Source organism: Molothrus ater, chromosome 7, assembly GCF_012460135.2.
Source record: "Molothrus ater isolate BHLD 08-10-18 breed brown headed cowbird chromosome 7, BPBGC_Mater_1.1, whole genome shotgun sequence".
Taxonomy (NCBI): domain Eukaryota; kingdom Metazoa; phylum Chordata; class Aves; order Passeriformes; family Icteridae; genus Molothrus; species Molothrus ater.
The window spans coordinates 17,690,546-17,711,381 of NC_050484.2; the positions used below are offsets into that span (position 1 = coordinate 17,690,546).

The window sequence follows — 20,836 nt, forward strand, 5'->3', positions numbered from 1 at the left end:
TTTATTTAATGTTCCCAGTCACTTGATAGCTTCAAGTCACTGTGCACAAGGAAAACTCTCTAGGTCCAACAGCTCCTCAAACTGAACTAAACAATCTGCCAGTAATTGACATGATGTACTTCTTGAGAGAGGAAAGCTTCACTTTTGTCACTGATAGGTATAATGGCTAAAGAGACTTTTCTCTTAAAAAAGGATATTGTGCCATCAAGGCTGGGCAGAGCTGACTATTTGGCATAAAAACACAGTGCATCATAATAAAATCATTTAAAACAGAATCTGTGAAAAAAAGAGAAAGAATATAGTCAATTAAACCTCTGCAAACAGCTAGGAGAGTATCAAGGATGAGTTTTCTTTCACCTGAACTATCTTATTAGCCCTCTGCAGACAATAAAGTTGTCTTTTTGCACTTCCTTTGTAGGCATTAGGTACAAAAAAGGGTAAGGAACAAATATGAGCTAAAATATTAATCTTTTAGTCTTTTCTGCATGAACTTTATTGCATTAATTTTATTGTTAGCAGGTATTTGCCCTGGGTCAAAGAGAAATCTGGCACAGCAAAAAGCCCCACATCTTTACTGAAGTGAAATATTTGGATATACTTCTCTACAAGCGTGGAGCTCTATGCAAGGAAGAATTTGACCTTTCACACCTGGGTACCTAAAAAGAGCTGTAGCATTTGGCTTTAGCAGTTACAATACCAGGCAGCACACTTAGCATGTCCTACACAGGAAAAGGAAAATAATTTCATTCTTTGCTGATTTCCTAGCACTGAGTAGAATGCCTAAAAGAGGTAAATGGACAGTCAAATTTCTGGGTTTATTTTGATTCAAAGGTATCACAGCTGCTACATTTACATTAAAATGTATATGAACAATATGACTGACATTTCCTCTGGCAAAACCCAGCACGCTATTTTTTCTGCTAAAATGACCTGTGGTAGTGCTGGTGTAATTTCCAGTTTGCCTTATCTTTGTATTTGTTACAACAAGAAGGATTTATAAAGCCTGGCTGCAGAGGCCAGAATGAGTTTGGCAGGCTTATATGGAATCACTGAGAAACAGTGAACACAATACCCCTGGGTATTATTTCTACAGTGCAACTTCTGAGATAACAGAAACTTAAAAACATTGTAAAGAATGGCAGAAGAAATATGAAGACAACTGTGCAATATAATATTACATCATTGCTTCCACTTCCTATATGAAAGTATCTTTCACTTGAAAAAACTCACCTCTGGAAGGGCAGCAGTTTTTCAATGCAATACCCAGAGCAAATTGGTTTTTAAATACTCTTAAATTAAAAGAATGCATAAACAAAAAAATTCAGTTTTCCAGCATTCTCTGATCCTATATCCTAAAACTAACTTTATGAATTGTGACACATTATATTGTATTGGGATATAGGTACAATCTTGTCACTAGATGTTTTGGTAAAAAGTTTTAGAAGATTTTAAAAATAATTTGCTTTGAAAAATATACACTATATGCATTCTGCGGATGGCAAACTTGTGATTATATGCAAGCCTGAAGAAAAATACTCTGCTTGCAATTCTAGTAAACAGGTATCTGTGAAAAGGATCCCTCTTATTTTTGTCTTTAAAGTAGTGGAAGCATACACTTTAAAAGGATTTCTGTAATTTTTCACCAATTACACCATTTATGGACCACTATAGAGATGTCTCCAATACTATGAGGTCAATTACAGATTAACTGGATTTAAGAACACCTTTGAATATGTACTTAGCAGACATCTATAGTGCAAAAAGAACTTGCAAAAGCAATGTTACATCGTTTAATATATGTCTATGCATTACTTTATGAGAATTATGAGGATTTTTTGTGAATGATTCTTCAAAAATTAAAGTAAGTACTAAAATGTAAGTTTGCAAATATCTATATCCCTAGATGTAAATTCTCCTTCTCTTTACACTAATGAAAAGCAGCCCACTAAGTGCAGATGCAGCAACCTGCATTCTTGGGACTCAGCTCATGCTGTGCCAAGTTCTCCATTGAGTAACAATTCTTTTTTTCCCTGCATATGGGAAAATATCACAAACACAAAATGTAAATTGTGATATTTTAAATGTGATGTGAAGATTTGAGAACACTTATACTAGCACAATGTAATGTCTGGAGGTATCAAGCTATTTCACACAGTGACCTCCAGAACAAGGAGTGCCATTACTAATGTGGTGCTCTGTCCAGGCCTTATGGTTGTGCCTAATTAAAGTCATAAGTGCTGGTCTGGCACCTTGGAGGGTTTTGCTGTTCTACTATGACCTTAAAGTACAAACACAATAGAGCAGGCTTGGAAAAGTGGATTCCTATTTTTAATTTTGGATTTCCTTCATTCTCTTGGGGTTGTTTCAGAGCAGCATACAGTTCTTCTGGGAAAAACCACCACCACAGGGGCTTTTCAAAGCAGTGTTCCCACAGCAAATCCACCTAATAGGGCAATAATAAAACAGATTCTGCCATGTAGGTACCTGTTGCTTCATTTAAAGTTGCTTCAAGGCGCATAGTTTCTAGAAAGTGCTCTAAAATTTTCTCTGGGGTTCCTGACATCACAATATACCTGAGGGAGGGAAAGGAGCAGTTAGCATCTCACAGCCAAAAGAGCTAATCAAGAAATAATTGTGTACCAGCAAGAAGATCAGGACTGCTGTGTTGCTGTGTGCCAAAAACCTGCTCTGACCAGAATCTCTGTGTGCTTAGGGCAAAACCCCTCACAATCTTTGCTGGCTTCCCCCCGTAAACCTTAACAGCAATATTCTCCACCCTGCCCAGGGATGAGAGACAGCCCCCTCCCCACACAAGTACTTCAGTACAACACCACCACAACCACACCACAGTCAGCAGAGCTGCAAAGGTCCAAACTCAGAGAAGTACAAGCAGAAATGCTCCTCCACTGAGAATAACTATCTAAGTAACAGCAACAACCTGCAGTCATTAAAGCATCTTAACAGGCTCACCATGAGCCTGAAATAAGAACTAGTGTGTATCAGTGTCAGAGCAAGGAAACAATTTCCTTCAGCATCCCTGACACAGGTTGGTCTGGGAAGGAGGAGGCAGATAATGAAATAGCACACTGTATCCTCAAATTTGTGCAACACCTTGCACAGCTGAGGGGTTTCAAGTCGATAAACTGAGAATTGTACCATTTGCTGGAATTAGTTTAGTGAGGTGAGAGAACTAGTGCAACAGCCAGGTTTTTCTGAGTCATGCAAAAACACTAGCAAGATTTTAAGTACCAGCAGAATATCATATGATATTGGAAAACTTGTCATCTTTTTTTTCTCTTTTCTCATGGATCAGATTTTTTTATATTTCACTCCATTCTTTCAATCTTTCCATCTTTTTTTTCTTTTCTTTTTTTTTTTTTTTTTTTTGGAATTCAACTGATGAAGTATGAAACTTAAAAAAAATAAAAGAAAAAAAAAGAAAGAAAAAAATCCTGAGAAGTGAAGATACTCTGCTCCTGCTGAGAAATAAGTGGTGGAGCTGAGCTCCTGGGAGCTCCTCCTCACTTTGAGCACTGACCGTCACAGTTCTTTTACCTGCCAACCTCTTTGGAAGAACTGTATTGATGTCCCAAGAACACAAACACTTGTTAAGCCAGTGCACATTCTCACAGAGATACTAACCAAGTATCTAAGTGAGTGAAGCAGAGAAATCACAGGTTGCTGTACTCTGAATATGAAAGTGGAAATGAACAGTGAAGTGACTTGCAGGGCTGCTGAATTCATGCTGCATGAGTGTGATCACCCATAAAGAGTTAGGTAAGTGGTAACTTCAGAGCCAGTCCTCCCAAGTGAAACTGGCACTGAGGGAAAGCACAGCTCAGGGAGCTGGGTAGGAGCTCTGTCTCCTCCATAGAGGAGGCAGTGGAATCCAAACTGTAACCAAAAGGATCTGCTCCCAAAATGAAGATTCTCCCAAGGCCAAGATTAGAAAATTGGTTTTTTCCTGAGAAGAGGTGTCTGATAAGCTCCTCTTTTGGGCAGTCATTTTCAAAAGTACTGAACACTCAACGAACACATTCCAGTAACACATTCTGGAAATCAAGAAACTTTGGTAATTTTGGTTTGGTCTCTCAAACATAATTGTAGCCACTTACTCTATTTCCTAAGGAAAGAAACATTGTCCTCAGACCCAGTGAACTTACTTTGAAGACTTTAAACATAAAGACACTGCCAACACAGTGTTAACAAAGTAATCCAACTGGTGAAAAGCAGACAGTGAACCTTCAGGGTAACTTCCTCTTCTGGGTAACTTATGTCTATTGGTCATAGTTACCAGCAAAAGCTCCTTTGCTGGCACCTTTATAGTACCCAAAACCTGAACAAATGAGTAAAATATTTACAGAAATGAAATTCTGAGCTTTACCTAAAAATACTCCTGGTATGTAAGGCCTAACTTAACCATTTACCATAAATATCTCTGGCTATTTTTATCAAATTCTGAAAAAGAAAATGTTAAATAATACAAGTAACACTGGTGCAAAGAGTTTGCAAGGAAGGCAGCGTTTCAAAATGTTCAAATGGAACTTTCACTTTTGGAAGCATGAAAAATGCGTCAGACCCAAGAAAATGGATCTAAATCTATGACCAAGCTGCTGTGCATTGCAGTTGCTGATGCAAATCCACTGGCTATGGTCAAGTTCCCCTTATTTGGGCAAAGAAAAACTTCTGTAGGAGTACATGGTTACCTGGTAGCATAGATTGTTTTTCTAGTTGTTTTCATAGATCAAGTGAAAAATAAAATAGAAGTTCCTGAAAAATGTGAAATGTGCACATAAAATGCAAGGAATGGCTTATGCAACCTTCACAGATCTTCATAAATCTTTGCATTCAGTTGTGCAGATAAAATAAGTATATAAAATCCCAAATGAGATAAAAACTGTACCCAAAGTATTGCACAATAAATTGGCTCTTTTTTAAGAGAAAGTAAAGTTCAGGGTAAAGGATTCAAAACTTGTTGAAATTGTTTGAATGCTTCTGAAGAAAATAGTGTATCCATTTGCAAATAACACATTTACAAAGCCTTTAGGGGCTTTACCAAGGTTCAGAATGATAATAGCCTCACTCTACTCTTATCACAGTAGTATCCAAACAGAATTGTACTTTTTCCCTTTCAGTAAGAAAGGAAAATATAGTTAATATTGTTATTACAGTGCTAAACTATTCTGTAAGATAAGCTCTGCAACTTTCATTGCATGAGATCTTTGTATTGTATATAAATTGTGCATAGCAAACTCTTCTTAGCATCTAGAGCTCAAAATACAAAAGAAAGATACCTGTACTTAACAATAAAACAATGTATTTTCCTCCCATCTTTTACACAGTAACTCAGATTAATAGGGTTTCATCAATCTCCATGCTTAGTCTATTTGGAAGCTGTTTCTTGAGGTAAGTATTTACACTGAGATCTTCAGGGAATTATTGTGTAAATACATAGAGCTGGTGTGCTGCTAGAAATGGATATATTACTGAGTATGGGGCATGTGCTGATGACTAAAAAAAGAAAACCTTTATATGCACTGCAGTCTTCCACTGAAAGGGAATATGCTATTGTTTGGATAATAGTACCATTTTAAAAGGTTAATAATTGTCTGACATTTGCACTACTGAATGAAAACATACTTGTGCTGCGGCTGTGAATTTCCTTGATTAGAAATTCTGTTTCCTGCTGGGATCTTCTCCAACACCAAGACATCTTGGTCATGTTCCTTGAGTCTTACTGTATTTGCTTCCACATCCTGCAAGACAAATTATTTTTAATAAATGTGACTGTATTTGATTTGCCTGATTAGTTACTCTAACAAACTGCATGACTTTCAAACACAAAATACGTGTTGGTTCTTTCCCTCTGTATTTATCTGTCTTTATTCTGTTTTCCTCACAGGCAGAATCAAGAAGGAAGCACTGGCACAGAGGCAAGAAACAGAGAATTGTGGGAGAGACTAGAGCAAGAACTATAATAAAAATCTCCATTTTATGGAGATGTCAAATTTAAAAAAAAAGTTTGCTGGAAAACAGTCTCTGCCCAGCTTGTCGTATATAATGTCATCTCTACTCCACTTAAATGCAAATACTATGTTCTACAATCTGACTTTTCTCTAAAGTAAAATAATAATAAAAAGAAGAAAATAGCATTTAAGAATAGAAAGTCTTAGCTCAGTAAACTGTTCATTTTCTACTACCAACTCATTCAGAGTAGAAAAAGAAAAAAGTTAAGTATAATGTGCATTCAAAAAACACAGGTAAAAATCAGTAAGATCATGGACTTGGATCTTCTTTGAATTATAGACCAAAGCTTAATCAGTTTTAAGTCTCCACAGCCTTACTCCCAAAGGGATCCTCATTCCCTTTTCTACAGCAACCACAAGTCATTTTTATAGTGGAGTATCCTTTCTGGACCTGTTTTATTGCTGCAATACTGGGCACATACAGGTTAAAATACAGGACGATGCTAGTTTTGACTTCCTCTACTATGAATGACCACAAAATAGCCTGCATTTACAGAATTACAGTTGGACTTTGGAACACATTTACCCCAAAATGAATAACTGTCAAATTAGTCCGGGAATATCTTTCTAGAGTTCTCTGATAAAGACATCTGTGTAAAGACATCTGTAACTTATGCCATTTGCCACTTGATTCTGCCTTGAAACTCTTGAATTTAATGTACCCAACACTGACCTATGTGGGAGAAGGGGTGATCTTGTTTTTTTCAATATTTGGACAGAATATCACTAAGAAATCCTGAGCAGCATGAGGAAAAGCTGAGCAGGGCAAATTCTAGATTATAGAATGTGAGAGAAAAGATTCCATTTGGTTGTATTTTCATGTCTGAGCTGGGAGCTGAGAGAGGAAAGGTGATGAACATATTCTTTATGTGACCTTCTAGACTGTCTCATCTCTGCTCCACAATTAGGCATACTACAAACAAGGTTATTAATATTAATATATTCATAGAAATGACAGCCTCTAGAAAAACTCGCAAGTTCTGATATGACACTGAGGGCAGCCCTCCCCACTCTTACCCTAAGGATCCTGTTGAAGTCCTCCTTATCTACTCTCAAGAAGTGGCAGTTGTCTTCCCGCAGAACAATGGATGCTGCTCTGGGAGCATCATTCACAAGTGCTAACTTGCCAAAATCATCTCCTTCATGTAGAGTACATACCACACCCTGCACAGAGCAAAACATTTACATGCAGAAACCCATCATTACTCTGGATTCTATTGAAAGTCCTTGTACAAACACTGGACTTCACAATCAAACACCAAAATAAATCTATTTGGCAGGAAATCAACAGCCAAAATAATGACTGGGAAACAATACTTGATAGCTGGTTATTACTTTTACTAAAGAGGCAAGAACAGAAAAGAATCAGCTTGTTCTCTGAAATTGCATTCAGCTTGAAGGACCCTTCTCAGCCTGCTGAAGACAGAAAGTTGTCGACTATTTTGTTTTTTATTTATAGGGGCCCTAAAAAATAAAATCAAGTTTGCAGAATTAACATAGAACAACATATCTCCAGCTGTTGCACATCAGCAGTGCTCTGTTTCCTCCAATTCACAGTAACAGAGGATCTGGCCCACCCAGTGATGTAAAAAACATGGCTAAATATGTGTTACTGAGGAACAGACTTATCACTAGGGCCCTTGTGCTAGATTTTGGTGAAATGCTTTGTTTTCAAATGGAGGATTCTCAGTCACTGAATCAGAAATCATTGAGGAGTAGGGTTTAAGACTCAAGGGATTCCTGTGTACCAATATCTTTTTTGCTTTGAAAAATCTCTCTCATAAACAGGAAATTTAATAAAGATGCTTTTTGGTCTATGGCTTAACTAAAATGAATAGCTGGCATAAATTTGGAAGAGCCTCAACCAACCTGAGAACCACCAGTCACAAAGCAGTATTTTTGTCAGACATGCATGAGAACAGTTAGTCATCCAAATGCACAACAACATGGTGGTAAAGGGATGGGGCAAAACTCCCATGAGAGAGAAGTCTGGCAGTCCACCAAATTCCAGGAAATTACTTTGTCCTAAAGATACTGATGAAACTCTGATGGATTATAGTCAGAAACTGTGTAATATATCCCAAAATTATAGAGCAATCTACTGGAAGTATAATCAGTGAAACCACTGGATCATTTCTTAATAAAATTACAATCTATTTGTTTTGTCAGACAAAGCAATTTCACTCTGAATTAAACTGTATTCCTTCAAAGTTTACTCTTAAAATTTCAATAATAACAATCATACAAAATAGCTTCTGAAAAAAATACCTTGCCATAAATGACTACGTTTACTGATCCCTTTAGGATAATGTACCAAGAAGTACCTTCTTCTCCCTGATTAAATACTACAAGAGAGAAAAGATTTTATGGTTAGAATATAGTTATTCAAAATATAAATGGGCCAGATTCTTCACCCAAGAAGATTCAAGGTAACTCTACAGTCATATAAATGTCTACCATATAAAAGGGCATACTATGATTTTAAAAGCAACTGCCTTCAGAATTTAGAAAAACAATTCATACCCACATAGTTATGTTATGTTATTACACTGATGTGAAAGTTGCTTTTCTTTTCTATTACAGCTCCAACAACTACTTTATCGATATGTCAGGTTATCAATTACTATTAGCACACAGGTTGGATCCCACTAGTAGCACCATGTTCTAACCCAGTTCTCTAGTGACTGTGAATTTAATATTCATTTGCTAAAATGTCTCAGTATTAACATGTCTGAGTAATCTACCATTTAAAATCCTTTATTTTGTGGAGGAAGATTTTTTTTAATACAGGATTATATTAAAATACATTTTAAATAGAGATTGGTCAAACCAAAAATTCTAGGTAAAAAATAAAAACACACCCAAATTGTAAGTGATACATACACTCAACCAAGGATACAGAATAAATTTTGGTATTGTCCCCACACTTGGCAACAGACTAAGCTAACACTTATTACCCTAGGCTTTAAACATGAAGTGACAATCAAGTTTGAAGAATGCATCTACGTTTTGCTCTTGTCATTTAAACATTAGGATTTTAAATATTCATAGCACAGGTGAGAAAGAAATCTGACAGGATTCCATTACTTACAGACTGTTCCTGCTTTGGGATGTGACTCAAAAATGAGGACACCTGCTAATTCCCGTTTTACCTTAAAATAGAAAGAGAAATTATAGTTATTATATGTATCTCATTCCTCCTGGTGATGAGGTCACATAACATAGCCCCGTTGTACTTTCCTTCCCACTGCATCATTGATCAGTCGTTGTTGGTCTGCTTCACTTGATCTCCTAATTCCTATTGATTGGCTTTACAGAGCTACAATTCCTGGCTCCAAATGGCTCAGACAAGGGCATCTTTAAGATATGGGTCTCCACATCTTTCTTTGTACACACACATGTGAAAGGACCATCAATAATTAACAAGACAGGAAGTTTCAAATGGTAGTAGTTAATCTGTATACAGAAGATAGCTAGAAATTGTCAATTACTGCAGGGAAATATTCCTGTTCTCTCCTGAGGAATCTGGTTCAGACTGATCTAAGTCTGTGCTCCTGCTGGGTCAAGCTGTGAGGCACAGCCATCCGGACTTGCTGAGTCCCCTCTCTGCCTGACAGCTTCCCAGGCAAAGCATCCAGCTCAGTACCTCTTCCAGGAACAGGACACCGCCCTTGGTGTCAGCCAGCCCCCTGCTGGGGTTCTTTTGCCCTTGGTGTGATCAGCTCTGGCTGACTGGGCACTTGTCTCTGGACACTGCTTACAACTGCTTTTTGCTACTGTGTTCTGCCACAAAATAGCAGTAGCACTAGGAATCTTGTATGATCCTGAGTTCTTCTGTGTTTTATGTTTCTCTTCATACAACCACAAGTCTCCAAGAACTTAGAGGCCAATTTCCAAGCAGCGGGATTCACTTATTTGGAGAATGTCAGCTGGTGACAAGCCATTTTTCAGAGGTACTACCATGTAACTTAATCATGCTAAATACAGATCAAAATCTGGCCTCAACATCTATTTATTTTCACACCACTGTCTCGTTTGTTTAAATTTAAAAAAAAATTAGGCCACGAAGAAAGACTTGGGAAGGAACTCTCAAATTCTGGGCACAATCCAAATGAGAATCTGATGGCTGCATCTCCTATGATGGGTGGAAAAATTTGGGCACTGATGTACTTAAAGGCACCCACCCAACCTTGGTGCTCAGGCACCAAGTATAAACATATCACATCAGCCACCTCTCCTAGAACTCCTTTCTGACAATCAGGGGAAAGCACTCCCTTTTTGAAGCCTGGAGAAAAAGAGAGATAAATAGAGGTTTCTTAAAGTACACCGACCAGTGAACACACTTAGAGGCCTGCGATTTCTGTAGCACTTAACTCACCAAACTCCTTTATAACTTCTGCTCAAAGGCAATGATACTTTCATAAGGCCAGGAAATACAACCCCATTAGCACTGTTCTGCACATAGCAGAGACCATTTCTATCCATTTATGTTCTCAGATGTCTTCTCAGTTGATTCAGTCATTGGCCTTTGCTGTGAATGAATCCACTTGATGAAGCCCGAGGTTTGACTTGTTTTTAACACTGTGTTATATAATTCTTCTTCATTTGTACATTAACTTCACAGGCTTCTCTGGCAGGAATTAGTTCACTACCATGAGACTTGAGCTTTACCCGTTTTACTTTCTACTGCTTGTGGCATATCAAGAAAACTTAATACTTTAGGAATTATGCCTTACTTAAAATAAATTAAACACTCAATTTCCTTTCAAGTTGATTGGTCATTAATCTTCTGGTTCATAGAAGCAATGCTATCTCTTGTTCCTCTGAAGAATTCCTCTAAGCTAGTCTTAGTTTCTGCCTTCTTCTTTAGTTCATGATGCACGCAATAAGCTGGCCATTTCCATATTCTTACTAAAAACATGGAATCATCTGTACTTCAAAATGCCAAGTATTTTTGCAGTTTGTATTACTTTCCATACTTGTTCCATATGGTACTTGCTGTGGTATCTGACCTCAAGTCTGATTTTCTTCTGAGCTGAAAATATTTAGTGTTTCAAATTGTTTTATTCTGGGTTATGTCCGCAGTATCGAGAATTTTCTCCACTCCGTCTCGATATCTGTCTATCTTGGGTAGTTTCTTTTCTTTAACTTTTAAAGGGTCATTTCTGAATCTTACAGTAGTCTTTCTTTAATTACTCTTTTCTCTACATTCCAGAGATTTTTAAGGCTTTTGGATGTTGAGGAATGCATCTAGTGCAGGTACCTTGGTTTGCAAGCTGCAGTTTGTCTGCAGACTGAGCTCTGTGTGGGAGCCCAGAGAGACAAGAGGCCATGGACTGCCAGCCCTCTTCAGAGCAAACAGCTCAAGTGGCACCAGCCAGGTGAATGCACACTGGGAGACACAGCAGGAGCACAGGACACAGGAAGAAGGGTGAGACTTGTGAATGCTTGGATGGTGAGGGGATAAAAGCCCAGGGGTTTCTTTATTGGGGATCCCTCCTCAGAGGCACCAGCTTGAGCTGTTTCTGTGTTACAACACTGTGAATAAATTGCTTTATGGAGCAAGACATACAAGGCTCTGCTATGGGAAACCTGGGGTGGAAGCAGTGAGGAAACCTGGTCTGTTTGTGTGAGTGGGGGATGTGCATGAGTCCAGCAGGACCTGCCAGGTCACTGGAGCTGCCCCCTGTGAAGGGGCTCCAGCCCCAGCAGTGACAGTCTCTGGTGCTGGGAGTGTGACAGTAGAGTCTCACAAATGATCAAACTGGGAAGTTTCCTTAACACCAATGTAATTCAGATACCAACTCTGAATGCCTACTCTTTTTTGAAAAACATAGTTCAGGTTTTTATATGTTTGCATGGAGTACTATCTTTCTGTAATGCAGCTTCATAATTAGCTGCATCTGTCCAAGCTAACTGAGAACAACTGAAAATAACAAGAGATTCTGAAGAAGGCATTGTCAAATATGAATCTACTTTCTGACTTGTTTCCTTTCTCTAAAAGCATCCACATTTTACTGCTACCAAGTAAAGTGCTATTTAGCTTGTTTCAGTTGTCTGCACAGTATATGGTGAGACTTTAAACAGATGCATTCTCCTGTCCATTCCATTTATCCTTGATTCTCTGTGCTGCTCTTGACCACTTCAGGGAGAAAGTGTCTGATGAGCTTTCTTTCACTCAATGACAAACTCCAACCAGAAAGCACTGCACAGTGCACCTTTCTCTGCAGTATAATTCCTCCTCTAACTGGTTCAAGCGAAGACTCCCTACAGAAATCAATTCTGCAAAATTCAGTAGTACCAGTACCTTAATTTACACATGCACAGGAACACAGACAGTGGTACCTGTGCCAAGTGAGGGGCTGTGCAGAAATACTTGAAGAGAATTATATCTGATATCAAATAGACAACCTACACCTGCAAAGTGCTTGGGTGATTCTCACAGATGGAATAAATTCTTCGCATGGAAAGTATAAATGAAAATGGTTACAGGCTCTCCAACTTTGTTCAAGTCAGAAGTAAAACCAGAAGTAAAAATTGAGCCTCCCTTTAGGTGATGAGATATAATTTTTAAAATTACTTACCGTGGTAGAAAGGTGAGATAAGGCCTTAATGTGGAGAAGTTCTTCATATATAAATTCTAAATCATCTACAGTTCTCTGGCCAGGGCTATAGAGAGAAGATAAAAGGGATAATTAAATGCAATAAATGCTGAAATAAATACTTCACAGAAGGACAGAACAACACAAAATGCTGCTGAACTGTCTAGTGAAGTGTACATCCTCACTAAACAGGGACTGAATGATGTTTCTGGCTGGAGGACTGAAACACACAAAGGAGGGAAGCTCTGTGAATGCTACCTGAATGAAACTGAGCAGCAGCCATGGCAACCACCTTAGAGAGATCCTGATTAGGCAGCTTTTCTGATTAAATCAAGTGTTCTATATATGTATAAAATGGTCACATAAATCAGAAATGGTACATAAAGATTTGTTCCTTTCAAAAGGACTCCTGAGCATGGGGCATGCACTATTTTTCACAAGCAGTACTAATTAGTTGTAGCAAACACAGTTGTAGTGGTTTGTAAAGGAGTGTGTTAACTTCTGCTGAACAAATTGGAGATGCAGCAGTGCATCTTGGAGAACAGCTAACGACTGCTCTACAGTTAATGCTGAGCGCTGCTGTTTAGCCACAAAGGTAAATAAGAACCACTCAGTAGTTTCAGCCTCTCTCACTGAAAAATACAAGAAGCTTGTGCTAGAGGAGAATTATTCCCTCATCAATGCATTGATAAAGGAATAATTCTTCTCTAGCACAAGGAGCAGTAAGGAGGCTGGCACTGTGGCTGAAATAATTGCATTTCTGTAACCTACCCAAAATTTTCTGATTGCTAAAGAAGGACACAAATACTGTGGGGACTGCAGTGTGTCAGAGATGCTTTGGAGGATCTAATAAACAGCACACAGGAGGAGTTGTGGGAGCTTGACAGTAACTCCCAATCTTTTTATCACTCACAAGATTCTCTTCAGTTACAATATCTAATACAGTATTATTTTCTAAAAGAACAATTTCTCCTGTCACATAATTTCAGACAGCACATTGGAGTGACATATGGACACACAGGAAGAAAAATACCTTTAAAGCATTATTTCAAGCTATTTTTGTAGGACTGAGTCCTTCCAAACAATATGGTTTAGATTTGAGAAAAGTAGATTACAAGTAATTAACTCAATGGGCCAAGAACAAAAGAAAAGAGCAATAAAGACATAAGAGAGAGGATGAAAATGGGATACAAGAGAGGAGATGGGATACAAGAAGTCCAGTCTGGGGGCAGGAGTTCCAAATGAGAAGGTTTACATGCTCCACCATTACAACAAGCACAGTTCTAAATCCTGCTGTCTGCAATGTGTGGTGTCAAAAGAATTAACAGCACAATTTAATCTTTGGACAGCCCTAAAAGAAAAACTACAATGATAGAAGTTTTCCTCCTAAAATGTCAGTATTACAGGAGACTAGCACCTAGAGGATCAGGAAAGCCATATGAAGAAATACTGTGCTCTACAGATTTTCTGCCTAGTCACCTCCTGATTCAACAGTCTGTCTACATCTTGTGTGAGACACAGGGAGTGCCCAGCTCTGTTACTCTAGGATTATATTGCATCTTTTTACAAAAGTAGCTGGATGGAGACTTCTTTTGGATGAAAGAAATACTGAAGAAGTCACAGAAAATATAAGGAGAACTGACATCTCTGCTAATCAAGCTTTATTTTTCTTCTGTTCTTCACTTACCAATGGCATGCATTTATTATTACCCAGATTAAAGACAAATTTAGACTACAAATAATTTTGGATTAAATTACTCTTTTCTCATACAGAATCAAACTATTAAGGGAAAACCAGAAATTGGTTTGGTACTGCTATGCCCTCTAGTGACTCAAAATACTCCACTGTTTCTGAATCTGGCTTGAAATTACAAGGCTGACACTCCTAGTGATTTATGCAGGGCAGCTTAATTAAGTACAGCATAAAACTAAGCCAGTACAAGCTAGCAAACAAAAAGTAAGGATTTTAACAAATAATAGGGAAGTAGCAACTTAGATTTTATTACATGCTTGCAAAATGAGTATGTCTTGGAGAATATAGTGTAACAAGTTAAGAAATTTCTACATTAAATCAAAAGACAAAAGGATGATGTCTTACTATATGAGATCTCTGTCATAAAGACAAAAGGACACACTCTTCTTTCAGCATGTCCATTTGCTTCCTATGCTAGCACATTGGAAGGACTGACAATCTGTAGCAGGTATCTGTACCCAGTCTTTACTTCTGTTCCTGCAGATGTCACGTGGAGAGATATTAGGCATCACTGTGTCTTTAAAACCTGTGTGGTGACCCACTGATGTTGATTTGTAGGATCCTGCTGTGTAAAGACCTAGTTTCTGCAGGGGACACATTCTAACAGCAATAGCTGGTTATAGAGCGGATAATAAATGGAATAGGTAGGGAACGAGGGTACACATTAATGGACAGAACACAGGTGATATTAAGTGATCAATAAAAACTGTTCAGTGCTTGGAGATTTACCAAGGTCAGAGACATCAAGCTTCTCTGTGACTAGGATGTTGACAATAACACAGTACTTTACCATTGATAAGCCATGTATGTCAAAGCAGTATCATTGATTATTTTTATTGTACAACTAACCAGAAAATTCTCAGATAATAAGAACAAGGGAAAAGATCAGAGACCCCATAACATTGTGATTAAGTGTCAAATGCTCTCTATGAAGAAAAAAATGTGCTAAGTGAAGCCACTAAGAACATATAACACAGATTTATTATTTCAGTCACACTGCTAACTTACTTTAGGCTAGGGCATTAAAGAGAGAATGTAATCCATAACATTATCTGAGCTAAATACTATTGTCAGATGAATACAAGTCTTCCTTTAAAGACTCCTGTTATTATTGTGTTTAGCTTTGTATTATAGCATCCTATTAAATTAGGGTTTACCATCAGGACATATTTTCGTACTGAAGGGGGGAAACACTTAAGGAGGAGCTGTATTAATTCTACAGTAATTTTTACAGGGACTTTAGCAAGGTCTGCACCTGTGCTACAGCCATTATAAGGAGCAGAGAGCTGTGTTTGCTACTTCACAAAAAGCTATTTTCACATTCAGTATATGTGTTTCCAAAGGAAAAAAAAAACACAATAGCAACAAGAGCCTGCCAAAAATTTCCCTGAGCTCTATTCTGTTTTTTAAACTATAGAACATTCTTTCACAGTTTGACAGTTAAAATGCTGCAGTTAATGTAATAAACAGAGAATTTTTTAAGTTGGCTGTCAAAACAAGTGACACTTTTTGTTAGAGATTTTCAGATTTTGAACAATAGAAAGTACCTTTCAAAGCAACAGCTTCATTATACAATCAAATTCTCAAAGTAATCTTCTCATCAAAGAATATTGTCTTATTTCTTTCAGGGTAATTATCTGAGTTCTGCAACCTCTCTGGAAATGGTTACTGTTATAAAATGCAGCTGTGTTGGTTTGAAAATTGTGGGTCCTGCTCAGGTCAGCTAGAGTCAGCATCTCTGAAGCCTTGACAATTCCTTTGAACATTTGGCAGCTGTAACAGTGTCTAGTCAAAACTAGCAGGACTCTGAGGATTCATGGAGATTTTAACAGCTTTGCTACAGCTCAGTCCAGGGAGGATTTTCAACTAACAAAATCATTACGTATGTAAACTGAATACTAGAACAATAGTTAATATGGTCCCTGGCAGTACAAGGTTACTTCAGTGAGCAAAGGGCTGCAAAAATAAGCACTTTCAGGGATAGGGAAAGATGTCAGATGAATATCAGTCTTGAGAAAACCTCTTTCTCCTCACTATATTCCATGAAAAATCTCCTCTTAGTATTCTTTCAGTTGATGCTGTGCAAGTGACAATACAGAGAGAAGAGCAGTACTTTCCACAGCATCCTTCCAGCCTTTCAGCACTCTGTAAGCAGTCCAGATGATAATCAGTATTTATCCTGCTAGTGTAAACTTACACTCACTGTTCTGGAAGTCATGACAGAAAGCAAATGTAGTGGGCAGCCAAAGCCCACAATAAGTGAAAGGGAAATTCTCCAAGAAATTACCTGCTCAGCTGGCCTGAGGCACAGGACAGAGTGCAGAGAAGCAGGGTCCCAGCACACACAGCATTGCTCAGACTCCAATGACTGGTGTCTGCTCAGAGGTGCAAAAGCTCACATTTTCTGCTCAGTGGAAAGGGCACAGGACATGTCTGCGAGGGTACAAGATCTCAATTCCATGACTCCCTAAGGGTGTATGGAAACACTCTGCTCTCACTCTGGCTTGTCCATGTATTTTGTGTGACAGGGAGCAAGTGCTCCTTTGGTTGTATTGACTAGATCTCTAATAAGGAGAAGAAATAAAATGTATACCTCAAACCTATTGCTGCATGACAGTGTTTCCTGTTTTTATAAGCACAAGTATTTGATGGCACTTTTTGAAATTCAATGCCTTTAGCAAGTTTTTGGAAAAGTGCTGTTGAAATGAGCTTGTGATCTAAACAGGAATGGAGTCTGGAAAGGATACAGATGGAACAGGAACAGTGCTTGGGTTAGGTGACACAAAAATCTTTTACTATGAAAAATGTTCTCACACTGTAAGCAGTGCCTACTCCTCACCCATAGCAAACACAAACTTTGCCAATGACCTCAATGTAGCAGGATCCAGCCCTGTGTACTTGCCTGTTTTGAATGGCCCCTTACAAGAAAATCTTCAGTGAAGGTGAGTTTAAGTTATTCCTTATTCTCAGTGCATTTCAGTAAAATATGTCTGCCATGGCCACTAAACCCTACCTGCTTAATGCTTGCCTTCAAGGGAGGGTCAAACAGAGTTTATACTGGCTTTGAAGTCACTATAAAGCTGTCTGAAAAAAAGGCTGATAATCAATGTAGGTTTCTCTTGTTTCCATGTCACAAGGAAGACCCATAATATTAACTCATTATTCTGCTTACGGTTTCCTGAGAATCATCCTCATATGAGCATCTGGCCCAATCTGAGAGAGAAGCAGCATAGTATCCTGTAGCTCCTCATCACACTCCTTTTTCTCCTCCTCAGTTGGCAAAGGGGCATCTTCACGCTCATCATCCAAAAATCGATAAAATAAGTATTTATCTTGAAAGTGGTGTTCCTGGTCCACTGAAAACAAAACAACACATCAAATACTGAATGCTCCGCAATGAAACAAACCTTGTAGAAATCTGTGTAGTATTGTGCTTGTTACAGATAGATTATTTAAGAAGGGAAAGAAAGCTACAGAAAAACTCTAAGAGCATGAAAATATTTCTCATGTATGTAGCTTGAAGGGTATACTTTTAAATTGTGTACTACAAATACTATCCAAAAGGCTTCCATATAAGTGTGTTGTGGGTGTGTATAAATACATGCATACACATGTATATGTTTTTTATTAGTTCTGTTTTCTTATTGTTTGAAACTATTTCATTTAATCAAACAAATTACACTGGGGAAAATGGTTATACTATGAATCTCTAAAAGGTATTCTCTAGCACAAACACTTTGCTCTATGTACTTAGACAAGCTGAAAAAAGGTAGCAAAAGCAACTAAACTCCTTGTGATGTAGTAGAAATGTCTGTCATCAAGGTGTAATCCCAGGGACAAGTGCATTGACCTGTGTCCTGGGGGAATAACTTAATGGATGAACCGCCAAGAGAAGACCTCTAAAGTAACATTATGATATTGCAAACCCCTGGTCTTCCAAGTAAGTCAGAGTGATGTGTTGAGTTGGATACTGTGATGCAGCTTGCACTAGCTTTCCCCAGAGGGTTCAAGGGAATATATAGCAGGAATTCAAGTTAGATCCCTTAGGGTAAGGCAGCAGGGGAAACAATCTGCCTTCCCCCTGGCAAAAATGGAAATTTCTCCCTGGGATATGGGAAGCACAACAGATGATAAATGCAAGTTTACTGTAATAGAGCTGCTCTTCTACATTCAAGAAAAATGTACATACAAAGCTTCAAATATGAATATTGCTTTAGAAACCTACCCTTTTTGAGGGTTGTAATATCCTATTAGCAACTAAATCCCAACAAATGGAAACTGAAAGTCAATGTAAAATGCAATCAGAAAGCTAACATAAAATCACAGATTTCTGCACTGGAATATCTGGTGTGCTGAATTTGGGAAGCCCTCCAAAATCAATGGAAATCATTCAAAAATTATGAATCTGAGCAAACACAAACACTCACATTCACTTCAAAACACCACAGATCTTTGATGAAGGCTAGTTTAATGCATGGTAATGCATCCCTTGGTTTTGCCCTGAGTGCTACCCAGTTCTAACAATATAAGCACAAGCCAGTATATTCCTAAGTATAATGAGACTATCATTATCAATTGTTCATTTATGATGCAATATGGTCATAAGTTTAAAAAGTATATTGGCAGCAAGATTCAAATAATACTGCCTGTGTGTTGCTCTCGTACCTATGAATGAACAGGCTGCTCTGTGGCATTTATTTTAGGCTCATGATCCCTTTCTTTTTCATGAAAAAGAATACAGAGGTGTTGACGTCACACACTGCCCATATTTTAGTCAAGATACTGATTTTCTTTATCTTACCATGGTTAAGAACACCTTCTTCCAGCAGTACTTGCCACATGCCAACAGCCTGGGTTCGTAAATGGACACAAGGACTTTGTTGCATCATCCAGTCAACTAGCTCTGTCCCCACGCAGCATTGCCTGAAGGACAGATAAACAGACAGGAATGAAAAGGAAGCCTGCCAAGAGAGAGACTGCACACAGTGACTGCCAACAACAGTGATATCCTAAACTCTGTACAGACTTGGTTAAATCTCCCTGCAGAAAACCCCATGTCACCATCTACATACACATGCTGGAAATACCAGTGAAGGTGTCCAGTTTTAAGAAGATCACCTTAGCAAAAAAGTGTTTTGGGAAATGCAGAGTTCAGAGATCTATTCAAGCCTGTGACACCTGGTACAAAACCTATAGCACCAGTGCAATAACCTCCAACCCAGTTTTCAAAATAAACCTCTGTATACCATGGGATACCAAAAGCCTCATGCTTTTCAGAATCTTGCATGAAAACAGAAATTTAATACTGTAAAAGTTATGCCTATGCAGCCTCCACAGGAAGAGCGAGTGCTATGAGGGTGTTCCTGCATTTGTAATCAAACTTCTGTCACACTGTATTTGGAGACACTGGTTTTGGTACAGTGTTCTGAGGCTCTCTCATGCCAGGTCTTGGTAACCTTGCACCTCCTGACTGACCCAGAGGCAGAGAGCAGGTCTCAAGTTCTGGAGAACAGCCAAAAAGGATTAAAAAAGCAAAAAGCCACATGGTCACTCAGTAAAATTCCTTATCCTTACACTCCCTAACTCAGCAGAACAGTAAGAGTTTTCCCAGTTCTGTGTAAGAGAAAATGGTGCAGTTGTTTGACCAGCACTGCTCTTCCTTTATCATATATGCTCTTCTGTTATTCTAGACCAAGCAGCAATGTCATATTGTATATTCTTGAATCAACTCACGTGTGCCAAATACCTTTGTATTTTAAATATATTTTGGGCTGAAATATGGAAAATCAATGCATTTATTTCAAATGAAGATCAGAAATATATTGATTTACTATTTAGAAAAAGACACACTCAGAGATTTAAAAATAATTTTTACTTAAAAACACTCTGAATAATGAACTAGGTATTTGATTTAAACATTAGACACTAAACAAACTGACTGATTCTTAAGCCAACAGTAGGTAGATCCTGACACCTTGCAGGCAGATTTCTTTCTACAAGTGCCATTGTTATCCCACTTCAGCAAGACTGTGCTGCCACCAGCAGGAAGACAAGAGAGTCTGACAATACACTGGAAAAAAATTAAATAGAACAGCAAATCTGCATCAGGAATATTTCTCACCAGGTGAATTTTCAGAACACTACAGTGAGCAAGACTGCTGTAGCAATCAGTACAGGAACATCATATATTAATAAAGTTTTCTATTATCTCTTACTGATATACAAAGAGAACAGAATCTTCATTTTAACTTGGTACTACACATAATATTCCAGCTAACTACACTATTAGCTATGCTTTGGAAGAGTGTTTGTATGTGAACATTCTGTTCACAATCACAGACTCAATTTCCAGTCAAATTACTTCAGAAAGGATTTACCAGGCCCATTAAAGACTGCATAACATCCAACTCAAATAGCATCACAGAATAATTTCAGACCTTTTGACACCTGCAAGT

The 20,836-nt window shown here is 38.1% G+C and overlaps 1 protein-coding gene across 3 annotated transcripts in view; it reads right to left on the bottom strand.

Annotated features, from left to right (window-relative positions):
- Positions 1 to 20,836, bottom strand: part of RAPGEF4 (Rap guanine nucleotide exchange factor 4) — a 141,376-nt gene that overhangs the window by 32,896 nt on the left and 87,644 nt on the right. For all 3 annotated transcript variants that reach the window (XM_036386418.2, XM_036386417.2, XM_036386419.2), the window contains 9 exons: positions 19,183 to 19,304; positions 17,554 to 17,737; positions 12,611 to 12,695; positions 9,118 to 9,178; positions 8,295 to 8,371; positions 7,044 to 7,190; positions 5,641 to 5,756; positions 2,485 to 2,573; positions 198 to 276 (listed from right to left, as the gene is read on the bottom strand). In XM_036386418.2, the coding sequence (XP_036242311.1) occupies positions 198 to 276; positions 2,485 to 2,573; positions 5,641 to 5,756; positions 7,044 to 7,190; positions 8,295 to 8,371; positions 9,118 to 9,178; positions 12,611 to 12,695; positions 17,554 to 17,737; positions 19,183 to 19,304 (960 nt within the window). The remainder of the gene's footprint in view (positions 1 to 197; positions 277 to 2,484; positions 2,574 to 5,640; positions 5,757 to 7,043; positions 7,191 to 8,294; positions 8,372 to 9,117; positions 9,179 to 12,610; positions 12,696 to 17,553; positions 17,738 to 19,182; positions 19,305 to 20,836) is intronic.